This window comes from Crocodylus porosus, unplaced genomic scaffold (genome assembly GCF_001723895.1).
Source record: "Crocodylus porosus isolate Cpor-Errol unplaced genomic scaffold, CroPor_comp1, whole genome shotgun sequence".
Classification (NCBI taxonomy): domain Eukaryota; kingdom Metazoa; phylum Chordata; order Crocodylia; family Crocodylidae; genus Crocodylus; species Crocodylus porosus.
In genome coordinates this window covers 37,671,325-37,688,179 of record NW_017728915.1, presented here as the reverse complement: position 1 = coordinate 37,688,179, position 16,855 = coordinate 37,671,325, and the positions used below count along the sequence as shown (strand labels likewise).

The 16,855-nt window shown below is 53.0% G+C and overlaps 1 protein-coding gene across 1 annotated transcript in view; it reads right to left on the bottom strand.

Annotated features, from left to right (window-relative positions):
- Positions 1-16,855, bottom strand: part of JPH3 (junctophilin 3) — a 92,440-nt gene that overhangs the window by 62,268 nt on the left and 13,317 nt on the right. The window contains exon 2 of the mRNA XM_019535999.1: positions 4,519-5,296. Within this exon, the coding sequence (XP_019391544.1) occupies positions 4,519-5,296 (778 nt within the window). The remainder of the gene's footprint in view (positions 1-4,518; positions 5,297-16,855) is intronic.

Genomic DNA, 16,855 nt, shown 5'->3' with positions numbered 1-16,855 from the left:
GTGCAGAGCTCAGGATGGAAATGGCAGGGGGTGAGATGGGTCAGGAACGAGGGGCTGTGCACCATCTGCGAGGACGGGCCCATCGGGGTAGCAATGGCACTGCCACCCTGAATGAAGGAGCTGGAAAAGCCACGGTAGCACGGGTCTGGCTTGGGGGGCTTCAGCAAAACTGGGTAGGCAAGCCTGAATCACACCAGGGCAGCAACTGCTTCTCTCTGGCTCTCCTCCTCACCCCCCTACTCAGAGCTAAAATTCACCCCAGCAAGGATAGAAATCAGTACGAAAGCCTTAACAAAGCGCAAGGGTTGCTAGACAGAGGATGAGGCCTTAAACCTGACCCGCAGTCAAACTCTCTGAACCTGAGGAGGAACGTGCATCCTCTGGACCCAACAATCGTCTCCTCCTCAAATTTGCTGGGGCCCCAGCTGGGCAAGTCAGCTCTGCCTGTCTTGCACAAGTCAGTCCGTGTGCAAGTCAGTTCTGCGCACTTCCCGTGTGGCCTCGGACAAGCCCACTTCACCTCTGGGCCTCAGTTCTCCCTGGTAAAATGGGTACAATAATCCTTCCTTCCTCTCCTCCTCTGTTGTCGGCCTAGACTGTGCGCCTCTAGAGAAGGGGTTGACTGTAACCCTGTGTGTGTACAGCATCCAGCATGACTGGGGGGGGGGGGGCACATTTCTATATGCTGCTGCAATGCAAACATACTCTAGAATTTGGCTCCCAGCATTTCAGAAAGAGAAGTACGGAGAGAGGGTGCCTAATCCCCCTGCTCAAGGACTCCCTGGGCTTTTTGAGTGGCAAGGTACTAGGGATATGAAAAGAAACTGGCTAATTCATGGAAAGCTGCAGGGAAGAAAAGAATGTCCTCCTCTAGCCCTGGGCTGGATAGTGGGGGCATCAGGGGAGCGGGAGGCAGGTAGGCCTGGATGAGATTTCCCCTGCCACGCAGTTGCTGGCCCGCCACCTCCGTAATCCAGCAGCCTGCCAGGTGGGTGGCTCTGCTGCTCCACCACGCCGGGATGAATGGGTTTTCCCTGGATTGACAGCTCCCTTCTCGCTCCCGATAAAAGACCCACAGGCAGCGGAGAGAAAGCGCGCTGACTGCAGCGATGCTACGCGAAGTGCCAGGCCCACGCAGCTCCTGTACCTGCGATGCCAGCACGGTTGCCACCCAGGTGAGTCATGCCGGGGGAAACAGGCTGAGAGAGGGTAGGCTCGAAAGTGGGTCACAATGAGGACTCCTTGCTGCCGAGGTGGAAACAGTCCTGCCCACTGAATGGTTTAAAGCAGCATCCTGACCAGGGCAGGTCTACAAGAGACCCTGCACTTAATCACGCAGCCAAGCTGGAGCCTAGCGTTAGATACTCCAAAGCAAGCCCAGGGCTGCACAAGGAGGCTCAGAGAGACACACATGCACAGACAGAAAGAAAATACAATATAATTAAACCCAAACGGAGTCCTTCCCTTGAGCTGCTGCATGATTAGCAGGGCCCAACCTAGGCAGGGCATGCAGGAGCTCGTGGGGTACGCTCCCCCCCTGCTCTGAGAGACAGAGAGAGGGCCTCCAGCAGGGAAAAGCCTCCCCCAGAGCAGCAGCGGCCAGTGGGGGTTTGCCTGCCCTTCCTTTTAAATCTCATTTCTCCCAGGCAGGCAGGACTACAAGACCAGCAAAAGTGGACACTGCTTCTAGAAAGCCCTGCTACTTAGCATTTGGGGCATGCTCCCCCGCCCTGATAAGGCAGCAGAAACCAGCTGTGCAAAGGTTAGCACCACAGCGTCGCCTCGGTGGTAGCATCTCGTCACCAGTGACACCACCAGCAAACAGGTAGACGGAGGAAACCAGACACCAAGCCACAGTATCGAGAGCGAGGAGTGCATTGCACACTCAGTAAACAGAGACCGAGCAGCTGGAGCTCTTGCTTGCACTAAGAGGACTGTGTGTGTGTGTGAGTGGGGGTTAGGGTTAGGATTGGGGTTGGGGGGGTATGGACCACAGGACAGAGCCACAGGGCTAGGTCTCTTCAAGCCAAGGTGAAGCTCTTTAGAGCCAGAAAGGGTGCAGAGAGGCAGCTGGAGACAAGCTGCAGACCCAGCCCTCCTGGTAACGAGGACCTCCTGTGCTGGCTGCACCAGGTGGGATTAAGTGAATGGAAGAGGAGAAAGGCCTGGAAACATACAAACTGGTCCCTGGCCACCAGCAAGGAAGGAAGAAAAGCCTGGCACGGGAATTAGGACTGATCACCCTCAAAAGGGAGAAGGGAGTTACCCCTGGAGCAGGCTATCGGCACGCCGGGTCATGCAGGGAATGGACCTGAAGACATGGGATCTCGGTGGTGGTAAGCTGCATGGGTTTTTTTTCCCCTTTGTTATCCTTATGAGCCCAAGGCGGGCAAAGCTTGACGTGTGGGATGTTGCTGGCAGCCCAAAGTGGCAGGATAGTTCATTAAAAATCTCTGCTGATGACGAGAGGTGGAGGCCGCACGGCAGAGCGCTGATATGAGACTTGTCAGTAATTAACCCTAAAGTTCACATCACCCCCGCTCCTCTGGAGTGAAGCAACCTCTCCCAGTTACTTAACCCCAAGGTGTGGGTGGCAAGTGGGAGAGGGGCATGTGCAGGGCCAGCTGTGGGCTGCACCCCAGCGGTGCCCACGTTACAGGCAGGTTGGCAGTGCAGCCTGCTAAAAGGGATTTGCTTGAGCCAGGAAATGGTGAATCCTAGTGTTAGGACGTGTGCGGTGATACTGCTTCGTTACGGGCTGATGCCGGCTCAGCATCAAACGAACCTGAGGTTGTGCCATGTGGCGCCGTGCCACCAATGCTACCTGCAAGGACTGCGACACCTGTAGCTATACCCACTGTTGCTTTGCCTGCTAACGCTAACACGGAGTGAGTTTGGCTTTCTTCATGTGGCACCCATTGCAAGTTTTCCAAAGCCGAGCACGTCTGTCGAGCGTGTGCGATGTGTGGCTGAGCTGCCCTGGCTTTGATCTCTCGCCCCAGGAGAGAGCTGGCTTCCAGCAAGCACCAGCCGCTCTGTGAGGCCGATATAAACAGTTCCCATCTTGGCCAAGACAGGGTGGACTAGAATAATGCTCTACGCATCTATAATGCAGCCGTAATGTGACATTTGTTCTCTGCCGTCGTTTTATTGCCCTGGAAAGATCACCTGGGGATAACCTGGGGGTTACAGTGGGCAATAAGTGACTATGAGCCAGCAGCGTGCCCTGGGTGCCAAGAAGGCGAACGGCATCCTGGGCTGCATTGGCAGGAGCGTTGCCAATAGATCGAGGGAAGTGATTTTCCCCTCTGTTCAGCACTGGGGAGGCCACATCTGGAGTCCTGTGTCCAGTTTTGGGCCCCCACTGCAGAAAGGATGTGGACACACTGGAGAGAGTCCAGTGGAGAGCAATGAAATGGTTGTGGGGCTGGGGGACAGGACTGGTGAGGGGAGGCGGACAGACCTGGGATTATGTAGTCTGGACAAGAAAAGACTGAGGGGGATTGAATGCAAGGTGGTAACAAAGAGGCTGGAGCTGGGCTGTTCCCAGTGCGGGCAGATGCCAGGACAAGGAGCAATGGGCTCGAGCTGCAGCAAGGCAAGTTGAGGCTGGATATTAGGAAAAACTTTCTCCCAAGGAGGGTAGTAAGGCACTGGAACAGGGAGGTGGTAGGATCTCCATCCTAAGAGGTTTTGAAGACCCAGCTTGACAAAGCCTTGGCTGGGATGATATAGTTGGGGCTGGTCCTGCTTGGAGCAGGGGTTGGACTAGATGTGACCTCCTGAGTCCCTTCAACCTTCATATCTATGATTCTCCCTGACCAGGGCTTGGAAATAAATAAACTTGAGATCGTCCCAGAAGCACCCACCCCTAATTTAATGAAACCCAGCCTGTGCTGGGACAGCGGGCGCGTTATAGTGCCAGGTGGCCAATGAAACCGTACTCCATTCCCTCAACCATACTTGTTGAGATTTGCAACACGGCCCCCCGTGTTGTGCAGACCCTTCCATGCACGGGCATGCCATCACACACACGTGTCGGGCTCTAAGAGCAGCAGCCCGGACGACAGAGCCGGTCACCAAAGCAGGGGCCGTGAGCCAAGTGAGCTGCCCCTGTGCAAAGCTGGGCAAATGTGCACGGGGAGCTGCAGGCCGAGCTCCGAAGCAAGGACTTCCTTAGGAAGGCTGCCGGCGTCTGGACTGCAGGACCGGACCCTTTCGATGTGAATGGCGGGCAACTGGCAGCGAAGTAGCGTTGCTGGGCACAGCCTCAGCAAACCCTCTGGCTCAGCGGTGAGGGATGACCTTACTGGCTGTTTTGGGTCCGGCCAGGCAGTCATCTCGTGCTTGTACTGGAAAGCCCAGCCCAGGGCTTCACTCATTCAGCAGCTCCGAGCCCGCCTGAAGAAACAACGGGGCCCAGCAGCCTCAGTTTAAAAACTCAGGACACCTGTCGGACCGGCCTCCGCCCAAACCCCTTGTGCCCCCTCCGCGTCGGGGGCCAGGAGCTCGCCTTACCTGGACGCCGCGATCTCCGCTTTCTGCTTGGCGATGGTGGCCGCCCTCTCCGCTGCCTCGACGGCCCGGTCCACCTTCTCGCGGATCTTGCTGGCCCGCAGCGGGATGAGGTTCTTCCGCTTGCCGCTGACCAGGACGTTCTGCTTGTACTTCCCCTCCTCCTTGGTGCCGTCCGGGAAGGTCATGCAGCCGTAGCCGTGGCGCTTGTTGTTGGCCCACTCCCCCTCGTACTTGAGCCCGTCCGAGCGCTGGCTGACCCCGAAGCCCGACCGCTTGTCGTTCTTCCACTCGCCCACGTAGACCTCGGTGGTGGTGGCATCGATGTCGTCCTCGATGACGGACAGCTCCGCCTCGCCCTCCCCCAAGCTGATGGTGGAGTTGATGTCGCTGGCAGTGGAGCTGACGGTGCTCATGCCCGCCTCGCTGCGGAAGGAGCTCTGCTTGCTCCGCTGGCTGGCCAGGGAGCTCTTGGACTCGGACTTGCGCAGCTTGAGCCCGCTCAGCAGGGACCGCCGGAAGATGCCCTTCTTCTTGCTCTTGAGGATCTCGGCGTCGCTGTGGGCCATGAGGACGAAGCCGCCCCTGGAGATGGCGGGGCTGCCGGCCACCGCGGGTGAGGCGTCGGGGTGCAGCGCCGTGCCGTTGGTGTGCTCGCTGCGCAGCGAGTTAATGGACGTCCTCAGGGGCGACCTGATAACCGCAGCCATGCCGTAGGGAACGCTCTGCCGGACGCCGTAGCCTTGGCGCATCCCGCCGACCCACTGGCCCTGGTATGTCCCTGCGAACAGAGACCAAGAGAGAACAGAGAGCTTGATTTACAGACTGCCCTGGGGGGGTCACATGCAGGAGCGCAGCAATCACCGAGCTATTTATTAGGGGGAAGCCAGCGGGGTTGAAGCAGCAAATCCAGATCCACGCTTCTGCAACCCCAGGAAGCATGTTCAGGACAAGCCCATCCCTGCGGGCAGCCAGCACAGTGAGGTGGGAAGAGGAAGAGAGACCTCCATAAAGTTTTCGGGATGCATTTCGGCTGCAGCCTGGAAACAACAGACATTGGCTTGGGCATCCCAGCATCTCTTGCCACTTTTTAACACTTCCCATGCAAAGGGAAGCAAGTGAGGAGCTGGAGAAGGGGAACTCTTATCTGAGAAGAGGCTAAAATCCCCGCTTTTTGGTAGCCTACTACCACAGGGATCAAATCTGGGCGATGCATAATAATGCCCTTACTTATATACACGGCGCCTTTCATTCAGAGAGCAGCAGGAGGAAGCAGCCATAGAGAAATACAGACCACATGTACGCAGATGCATTTGGTTGTTAAGAGTCCAGGATGTGTCCTCATCCGAACTCCTGTATTTACATGGGCATTTACCACCGTTCCTTCACTACCAGGTAGACGTCTATATCAGGGCTTGCTTAATTGTAGCTGTAAATGTACGTGCAAGCTCAAGGGCCTCGGGGGTTTAAACTTATGCGCGGAGAGTAACTAATCTTGCCAGAAAACACAAAAAAGTGGTTGATTGGCAGTCCCCAAAAAGGCACAATACCTGTATTGTGTACTCGAGCTTCCAATAATCCGCCCTCCAAGGAAGTGCCGTGCTGGTGGTCTCCTTACACCCCAAACTATTGGGAACAACTTGCTTTGCAGTTTCATCCTCATCACTTGAACTGCAGATTTTGTTCTAAGAATGGCTTAGCCCCTTTTTGGACCCAACCCTTCAAAGCTGGTGGTGTGACCCTTATGGACAAGTGTTACACAAGTGCCTATGTGATACCTATGGACAAGAGTGCAGGCCCCTGGAGTGATAAGGTGTGTAAGGTGGGAGCACAGTTTTTGCTAAGAAGCCATGCACTTTCTCTGAGAGCCAGATTTGGAGGCAGGGAAATCCTGGGATGTCCTTTAATCCCTCCTCTGGAGTTGACACAGGTCTGTTCCCTATCGTGCATTTTCTTTAAGGAAATAGCTGATATCTAATAGCAAGGATTTTGCAGCATTTCGCCCTCCATATTTACAAAAGGGAGGCTAAGGCACATGGATATTGGGCTAATCTTCCCCTCTGCTGTCCCACTGAGCAGTGCCCTTTGTACCCCCACTGAAAGTTTCTAGTGGAAGATGGGCATGGAAAGGGTCTTCAGAGCTGGGACCTGCCTTGGTGGAGGGGGAGAGGGCCCACATTTGATCTGAGAGCATGGCTGCCCAGAGAGCTTTTACAGAAGGATCTGCCAGGACTTACAGACTGATCCAGTATTAGTCATGCCAGAGGCACAGTCAAGCCAAGAGGCAAATGCTAAGGTGGTCCAGAAGCAGCCCCTTGCCGCCTCTGCACCTGGAAAACAGCCTGCACGGAAAGACCCTGGGAGCCACAGCTCCAGGCAGAGACGGCGAACGAGGCAGGCAGGCAGAGGGGATTTACCGAGGGTTTATAGGATTAACATAGGGAAGGTTAGGATTATGGTGGGGGCCTGGAAGGGTTTTAGGGCTCTCCTAGTGGGGCTCGGGGGGCAAGGAGAGGAAGTCACTGGGGGTTCAAAGGGGGAGCCGGCAGGATGGGTCTGCACATGAGGCAGCTCAGAGAAGGATGCAGCAGGCCCTGGTTTGCCTGGCTAAGTTACACTCTCCTGGGCAAACAGAGAGTAGGCAGTGCCCTCTGGCCACGTGCCTCCATCCCTTCCTGCCACTTAGGCCAGGGGCTGGAAGCTGGGCCAACTCAGGACCAGTCTGGTCGCTTTGTACCGATGGGGAAAGGTCCCTGAGACAGGGAGGATTCCTGGAGCCTGCTTTCTGCCCTTTCCAGGCTGCTTTAACCCACCAGAGGAGCAGAGGGACCTTAGCAGGAGCGAGACTGGCCTGTTGGTATCAGTCTGTGGGGGCAACAAAAGACCCTGCCTTTGGCTGCCAGGCCTTTGCTCTGGTTTACCGTGCAGACAGGCCCTGGGCTCGGATTCTCCCTTTCCAGCTGAGTCACTCCATTCAGTTTCCAACCCCAGGCAAGGCGCTTGACCTCTCAGTATCCCAGTCAATCCTCAGTTGAAAAATTGGATTACAGCATCCTAACAAAGAAGCCGGGCCGTTGCTGAAAGCCAGAAGCTGCACTGAAACGCAGGACAAAACACTACCGGGGGAAAGCACAACTGCAAATCTCCTCTGGGGCCCGGGGAGCCGATGGGTTGCACCGAGTTTGCAAAAAATTGCCTGCGTATTCTTCCACCCATCTCAAGGACCCTTTGAGAGACACAACTTGGCTAACACATGACCTTAAAGCCCATTTCCAGAACAGCATGTGTGCCAGGAACAACTACTCTCCTCTTCTCCGGGGGTTTGGGGGTTTTGAGCAAACCCCTGGAGAATCAAAGAGAAGGGCACTTTGTCTATCCAAAGGTTTCATTTTGTCTCTCCCATTCCTGATGCAGCAGAGGGGAAAGACGAGCCACGTCACCCTTCTCCCAAGGTAGGTTTTAATTATGCTGTTGCATTTTCTTCCCTGTTGGAGACAAACACCTTGCATTTCGCAACCGGGACTGACTGGAAAGTGCAGCGCACAGTTCTCTGATAGCCTTCTGATTATCAGCCAAAAGGAGCAAATGAAATAAATGCCCCCTACACAGGCACTTAGGTTAGTCCTGCTGGCTCCTAACAAAACATGCATTTGTCGGTCAAAATTCTGCATCTTCTAAAAGATCTTTAAACTTTCTGATGTCCGGACATGAACAGTGAAAGACTCCAGCCTTTTACCTGTTGGCAGAGAAACTCCATAGCTCTCGCCCACTACCTATCCCACACTGACACCACCTGCTCAACTTATTTCTGTTACCTAAAAGTGTGTGTGGGTGCACATGTGTGTGTGTGTACAATGTATGTATGTATGTTTATGTGTGTGTGTGTGTGTGTGTATATATATGTCTGTGGGCTTGTAATGGGACCCTGTGCATATATATATGCACAAGGCTAATGGCAGGGAGCTTTTCAGAAATGGATCTCTTCATGGGAGACCTAATTTCATCAAAGCCTGTGGCTGCCCTACGATACAAGAGAGGCATAGTACAAGTTTGGACTTGTACTATGAGAAGGCTGCTGCAAGAGGAGTGCATTTTGCTCTGCAAAGAGTTTACCCACATAAAACCTCTTCCAACAAGGCTCTTGGTGCCTCCCACTCCCAGAAACTCTAGCTGCGTCCGAGTGCTCGGCTCTCCGTAGCACTGGGCTCTACAAGACTGAAGGTTGCTATCAACTGCACGGCTTTCATTGCCTTTGGAGACGCCGCGTATGTCACCGGAGTTTCTCTCTCCCTGTAAAAATACACACCACTTTTACTGTGCCCCTGCCTGAGAGCACGCAGCAACCCTGCACAAGGGCAAGAAGAATCCCAGCTCCAACTGAAGTCTTATAGTTGTAGAAGACGCTATCATTACCCCAGACTGCTATATGCAGGCAAGACACCCACGTCAGGACGGGCTGTGTGGGTCCAGCCGAGTGTTCAGGGATGGAGTAGGATACCGATACAAGAGCCATGAGCCAGAAATAATGATGGCGGGTGGAGGTCAGTCTGAAAGCCATCCAAGGTAAGAGGGACCCAAGACTGAAGGCAAGGCAGGACCCAGAGAGACCCTGGAGCAGCTCCCTGGGGCACCCATCAGTGTCTGGAGTGGCGGACGGGTCAGTGCCATAACAGACAGCAGTAAAGGCAGAGAGGGCAGCCCCTAGATCTGCCCTCTGGTGTATACATGTGGCCCGTTTTGCACCAAAAACTCCTCAGCTTGCCCTCCACCAGGCCCCATCCCTTTCTGCAGGTTATTTGGAGCACTTCCCCCTATTCTCCCCCCACCACTCCCAGCACCCCAGACCATATAAGCTTAGGAAGTCGTGCAGCAGCCACCTTCCCATCTCTACTGCTTGTAATTAGCACTCAGTGCAGGTAACCAGCATCGGGGAACCCTGACCCTGTTACTGAAGATCAGCACGGCCCCAGGGGGTTAAGGGGCAGCCCTGTAGTCGGGGGCATCCCATGACTGGAAGAGGGCTCAGGCTTAAGCTATATAAGCCCCGACTACCCGGTCAAGGTGGCCAGCCCTGAGAGGTGTGGAGTGCAGCACTCCTGACGGCGGCGTGGCAGGACCCCTGAGTCTACAGTGCGAAGTAGCAGGGCTGCAGGCCTGGGAGCAAGGGAGAGTTGCTTGGGAGCAAAGAGAGAGACTCGTTATGCAGGCTGGTGGCCTCAATTTTATGTTAAGCCCGGTGAGTGTTTGGTGCCTACCAGAAGGCTGAAAGGCTTTGTTTTAAGTTATACTTGTGGCTTGGAATTGGGACTAAGGAATGGTTTGGAGGTCCCATTGACCTGATTGCCTTGAGCCCTGCTGGAGGTAGGTTTTGGGGGGAGCAAGGCTGGAGCCCAGGGCTGTATCCGGGCAGTGTTTGGGGCCAGAGACCTAAGTAGGGCAGCATTTGGGGTGGGTGGGGAGGCAGAGAGCCCAGAGCCTGGAGCAGGACAGCAGACAGGGGCTGGAGCCCTCTGCAACCAACCAGAGTAGCAGGGAGGAAGCTGGGAAGGCTAAAACCCCAACAAGGGAAGGAAGTCCTGAGGTGGCCTGGAGATGTAGGGACAAGTGTCACCTGATTGGTGACTCAAACCACATGCAAGGCATGGGACGTGGTGTAGGGGTGGAATGGAGCCATGCATTGACCCCAGACACCTGGGGATCATTAGTGGAAGACCAGGGCAGCGTCCTGTACTTTAATAACAACAATTTACATCAAGATGTGGTGGGCAAAAGAAGGGCAGACTGCCCTGAGAACAGGGTGCAAGAAATGTTCTTGGCCTCCAGGGGCCTCACAGCTGAGGTCCCACTACAAGCCCACAGACTTATTCCTAGAAGGGCTCTTCCACTTGAGGACGAAGATGCAGGTGGCTCTGGTGCAGGACACCAAGTAAGAGAAGGGTGGCTCAATGAGGTTGCATTGCAGACACGGCTCCTAGTGGTCTCCCATCCAGCCTCAAGCTGCTTATGCGTTATGGCACCTGACAGGGTGGCACGGGCAACCCATCTGTACCCATAGAGCTATCGGACCCACGGCTGCTGCAGTAGCACAGAACCTGTGCGGTGTACAAGCCTCCCAGACACCTCCCGTTCACTCCAAAATACCCTCTGCACTTGGGCCCTGTGTGACAGTTGCACATTGGTAGGTCTAACAGGTCCATGGCTCCTACAGAAGCTCCTTTGCACCAAGAATATTCATTCCTTGAGGGTCCCAGGTGGCTGCCTTGTCTTTGCCCTGATGCACCCTCATGTAAAAGGGCCATAGGGCAGCTCTGAGATAAGCTCATGCTCTTCAGTGTTGACAGGAAAGGCTCCTTTCTACCTTTTTTTTTGTCAAAAGCCAGGGATTTGTGACTTGCTGTGATAATACAACTAGAGCAACAGCTATTTGCTTTGCTGTAGCACTTCCCTCGTAATCAATCATTGCAAAGTGCTTCCCAAAGCATTAATTGCACGAGATTAATGGAGTGATTGCATTTAGGAAAATGCAGCATCCATTATGTGGTCAGCAGCATCCTGCAGGCGGCTGTGGACACCAGAGCTGAGCGGCGGGGGCTAATGCTCGATGGAAGCCGAAGACAAGAACAAATGCACTGAAAGAAGGTAAAGGCTGGAAATCGAAGCCAAGGAATCCCAACCACCGCCCTTGTGAGAAAATGGTGACCTGATAGCACTGGAGTCAATGGAAGTTGTGCCATTCACTTCAATGGCAGCGGGATCGGGACCAGAGCGAAGAAGCAGAGGGATGAAACTGGGCCTGATTCTGCCCTCACTTGGACCACTGTCAGGGCAGTGCTAGTTCCTCCCGATTTATACCAATGTGAGTGCGACTACAACTAAGCATGAGTGCATTTATCTTGGATGTCCTTTGTATACAGTGTGCGTGCGTGTGTTTGACTGCGTGTCGAGTGTCCAGTTGTGGCTCAGACAGGACGTGCACGACGGGAGAGCATAAGGACTCGTTTTCCTCTATACGCTGTCTTGTGCATAACCTCTCCTGCCCTCTCCTGCTTGGGCCCCCGGAGGAAGGGTGAAAAGGAAGCCGGGTCATTGTCTCATCGCAACAGCCAAGGGAAGGAGGAGATCAGCTCGCCCTCTCCTCCGCCAGGCTCTGGGCAGCATTGTGTAAAGGCATTTCCTTGCATTTGTTCTACATTCACCTTTGAGTGGCCCCTTTTTTCCTGGAGTGAAAGTGACCCCAATGCAGACCGCCTGCTCGAAGCACCGCTCACAGTCGGTGTTCAAAGAAACGGGGCTGAAAGGGTCTGTTCCCTTTCGGAACGGCTTAATTCGCCGAGGATTTCTGTTGACCTTAGATTTGGTCAAATCTTGTATTCGCACACCTCCAAATTTGAGTGGACGAGGTCTCCTTAAAATCAGCCAAGAGGGAAATAGCGTGGAGGCCTCATTTTTGGTCCAGGTTCTTGGATGCAAACTGGAGCACTGGCAAGTAGCAAAAGTAATGCCATTAGCAAACCCAGGATCCCTGCACAAGGACGGAGGGCCGTGTCCTTTTCCTGTCCATGCTTGCAGCTCCCTGCTCCTGCATCAGTGAGCAACAGGCTGCCTACAAAGACAAATCATCAAGCGAGGGGAGCAGAGATCTAGAGCTGAGTAGGGATAGATAAGTGGAGACTATAACTGGAGGCCGGGGAGGGGAATAAAGTCACACGGCAAGACGGATGGTGGAGAACATGTCTGAGAGCTTCAGCTGCATCCAGAGCAGATGGAGTGCGAGAGAGGGAACTGACTCACTAAAAATCAGAAAAAAGAAAAGAAAAAGAGGGTGGGCTACAGGATGGGGGGAAGGGAGACAGAAGAAAATGATGCTTTTGCTTCCCTCTCTGCTGAGGGGAGAGAGGATGGTGGAGGTTGCTTGCATCAGAGATCCTGTTTCCTGCGTTGGTAAGGAAGGAATTAGGCAGAGAAAATACAGGAAATAACAATGAAAAGGCTGCTCCTCTGAAACCACAGGCTAGGTAAGAGGCACTGCCAAAGCTGCACGTGGCACGGGCAGCTCGTGATCTGCTCCAGACGTGAAGGCAATCGGGAGTTTTCAGCCCCATAGGATTTTGGATCGGACCTTTAGTCATTTCAGTGTCCATGTTACAAATGAAGACAGAAATGATTGAACCTGGGAGAAAACTTTCCTATCACTTTCCTTCGCTCAGCCTCCGTTCTCTTGGCACGGACACTTGCAATCAGTAAGGGCAGAGTTTTGCTTTTACTTTCTCGGTTTGGCCCCGCCACACACACACACGCAGTCCCCTTGACAAAGCTTTTTTGTTTCAAAACGGTTTCCTTTGGAACGTCTTAATTCTCCCAGGACTTCTGTTGACCTTGGATTTGGTCACGTGGGGTATTCGCGCGCATCCAAATCGGAGTGGACAGTGTCTTCTTCAAGACAGCCAAGAGGGAGACAGAGTGGAGGGAGGCCTCCGTGTCATTTCTGGTTCAAGTTCTCGGATACAAAAACACGTGCTCCGGACAACCAGAAAGTAGCAAAAGTAATACCATCCGCCCCTCTCATTCAGCACTCACTCTGTTCCTGGCCTGCCACCCTGAAATTCACTCCTGGGCTGGATGGAGAGAGACAAACTTACGGTCGGGCCTTGATTTGCAAGGTGGTTATGTTCTTGAAAAAACACTGTGCAAATAGAAATCGTGTAAAAAAGATACACGATTAATTGACAGTGCATAACTGAAACGGTGCAAAAAAACCCAACCAAAAACCTGTGTAAATCGGGGTCCAACTGTATTTTCAAGAAAAAGTGCATCCTTTTTTTTCCCCATCAGAAATCCCAGAAAATCTCCACGCACTTCGGGTCAAAATGCAAACCCCTCTTCTCTGAGCCCGGCTCTCTGTAAGAACAGCAAACGCCAAAGAGCTAAATCCATCACCTGCCAAGCTCCAGGCCCTTCCGCTTGGAAGGACGAGCAAGAGAGAGGGGGTCCACCTGAAACTCTCAGATGGCGGCACGACGGCTGCCACGTAAGAAACCACGTGGACCTAAAAGAGGCTGAGAGCAGGGCAGCAGCAAGCACTTCCAGGGCAGGGAGTCCTGCGCTCGCACCCCTGCATGCTGCAGCAGGAGGCGGCGGGTGGCTCTGCTAACTACGGACATTTAAGGGGCAGAAGGAGACGTTTCTGTTGTCTCCATCACCTCCAAACACTCCTGAAGGCAGGTTGAGTGTTGAACTGAGCGGAGGAGGGTTTACCCCTGACAGAACAATTGATGCCAGTAAAACCACTGAGCTAGGCGCTGGTGGGAGTTCAGCCAGAGGTTGGCCACAGCTGTGCGGGGCACGGTAACCTGGTGGGGCCGTTCCCACCATGCTGGTCTGCCTGTAATGCCTGCACCTGGGAAACAGTTTTAGCTCATCCCGCTGCCGCGGCTGTGTGTACGTCCGTAGCAAACGGCACAGTCCTAGCTGCATGTTCCAGCAAGCCAGCAATGATCCTCTGGGAGGAAGAGCTGGCCATACTGAAGCTGCTTGGGAATGGAAAGGCCCAAAGGAAGAGCTGGGATTTAACCGGGGTGGCCACTTGATCCTGAAAGCAGGGACCATAATGCCAACAGCAGGAGGAAGCGAAGGTTTGGGCTCTGGAGCGAGTCTCTTTAGCAGTAGGGAAGGCAGAGTAACGTGGTGGCTAGCACACTGGAGATTTGGGTCTTGTTCCTGGCTCTGCCAGCGACCACTCACTGCCTGCCCTGGGTCTCAACTTGCTTGACCCTAAAATAGGAAGAATGATGTTGACCCCTCTGGAAAGAGTTGTGGGATTCACTGATGCAAAGTGCTGTCCAGCCACTAAATATTGTTATCATAATCCCTTGGCCACCATGGCTCAGTCATGTGTGAGCAATCCCTCCGCACCCTAGCCTTCCCAGCTGAAAAGCAAGGATAATACAGCATTTCTTGAGTAATTCACCAGGGTGCTGGGAGATTAATTAGCTCCAGTTTGCAAAGCACTCAGAAGATCTCAATTGTTTTAGGCTTGAAAGAAAATGATGCATCTGTCTCAGTCTTGTTTTCCTTATTGGAGGCGTTTCTCCAGATGATCCCAGGGCAGCCGGGAAGGTAAGGGCACCTGCTTGCATTTCAGAAGCTAGGCCTGCCTGCCTGCCCCACTCCATCAAGCCACATTGTCCTTCTTCCCTTGCACTAGCTGTTTCTGAAGCAGTATTTTGCAGGCGGTGGGTAGGAGAGGCAATCGACAGCATCCCTCTTGCATCCCTACCACCCAGAGACTGGAGCACTACACGGGTTTGAGTGCAGTGACACTTTGGATGGGAGACCTCTACCAACTCTTGTGGGGAGACTGAAGACTGTTATAATGACCTTATTGGTCCCAAAGGTGGTTCTGCACTATGCCCTGCTTGGTGCTTGAAAGGGCTATGCTGTCTTGCAGAGGAGAGTTAAACCCGAGACCTTGGCCAGCTGTAGGTATCAAAAAAACCCGTAATGGTTTTGTAAATTTAGGAATGTTGCCTTGATGTCCTGGCCACTTTCCAGGTTGCTGGACGCTAAGTCCTTTCCAGGCAGCTATGAAGACCAGGGGCTAAGTTTTCAATGGTATTTGAGTATCTAGAGGTTCTGCTTTACAAGGCATCTAGGCATATCATTCCTATTAATTTAAATTCCAGTAGGCACCCAGCTGTATCCTTAGGTCTCAAAATCTGAGCAACAATTTGAAAGAAGAGTTATTCAATTAATATAATTCTTTTAAGTGAGTGTAAAGAGCTGTGCAATAGGCCCATTTCAGAAATTAGGAAGGGGGAAAAAAAAAACCAGCTGAGAGGAAATGAGAATATTTGGGAGGATAAAAATCCAGCCATTCAAAAAAAAAAGCGTTTCTCTCCTCTGATGCTGTAGGGAAGTGTCAGGTTTTTTTAGATATATGATACCAAGCTCAGCAGATGAATGTAGTATAGTCATGTGAAATGCAAAGCGGCGATGACTGCACTGTGCTGCTGTCTGCTCTTTCACACTGAATGGCTTGTGCTCTATTGTTTGTTTTCTTCGGGAGCTGGATTGTGTGAACAGCATCTCTTCCCCCCTGGGAAACTCAGGAAAACAAGAAGTGACTCTCCGGAGGATGTCCCAGGGAGCCCAAATTTCAAATAAATAAACAGTGCAAGGAATTTCCTCGGGGAGCATATCAGAGCACAGTGTCAGCTCTCACATGGGATGGATGGCATATTATGTTGACACACTTGTGTTGCTCATCTGTTATAGGAAAGCAAACATTCACAGCCCAGCCTTCCAGCCCTCAACATATAAAAAGTCTCATGGATTCATTTGCCTTGTGATTTATTGGAATATAATATCTGATGCCATTTCTCTACAGTAGGAGAGAAAGGATGCCTTGGTTTTGTTTTTTGACTGGTTGAACCTTTTAACCCCAGTGAAAATCTTTCCTTTTTTTCAAACTCCTCCAACGGCTAAAAATCTTACAAGTTCCGAGCTCTCTGGCCCTGATTCAGTAAAGCACTTAATTATATGGTTAACTCTAAGTGCCTGGGACTGCTGATATTTTGGAATTAAACACTTAGGTGGTTTTCCTGGATGGAGGCTGCTATGCAGAATGAAGCCCTGTTCACACATGTGTGGAAAACACAAGCTGAGAGGTTTGTGACTATGGGACTTTTAAGGCCTGGTTTGACAGGGACCCATCCTGGGGCCAGTCACAATGTCAGCCCACCCACCTGCCTAGGGCAGTCCACCCACCTAACTCGCCTGCCATGCCTTAGTTGTATTTTAATAGTTGTTTGCAGGCAGAAGGCTGCCCGTTCAAAGTCCTGATGCAAAGGGTATAATACATGGCTCCAACCTTCCCTTTACTGTGTCCCATGCCTCTCAGATGGCATCCAAAAGATCATTTCCAACTACTCCAGCCCCATTGCTGGGCCGCATTCGACCTCTGGCCGAAGCTTGGCCTCAGGTGTCCTTGGACATACTTTGGCCCAGCCTCTGGGCCAGACTTGGCCTCAGGTGTCCTTAGATGTGCCTGGGCCACATGCCCCCTCAATGGGGCCTCTACTCCCATATGCACTCTGGCCTCTCTTACTCTACACCCTCACGGGCCTTCTGGGCCCATCCCCTTCTTCTACCTCTCAGGCGCCTTAGAGGCTACTTCTCTTCTGGGAGCTGAACTTCAGCATCCTCTATACCAGCTGGCTTGCTGGCTGATCTCCTGTCCTCCCTCTGCAGTGGTTCCCCACCCTCTGTCAAGGGACCTTTGGTCTCCTTTAGGCTCTGGACCCACCTCTAGAGTGGTCGGGGTGCAAACAGCTCTCTGCAG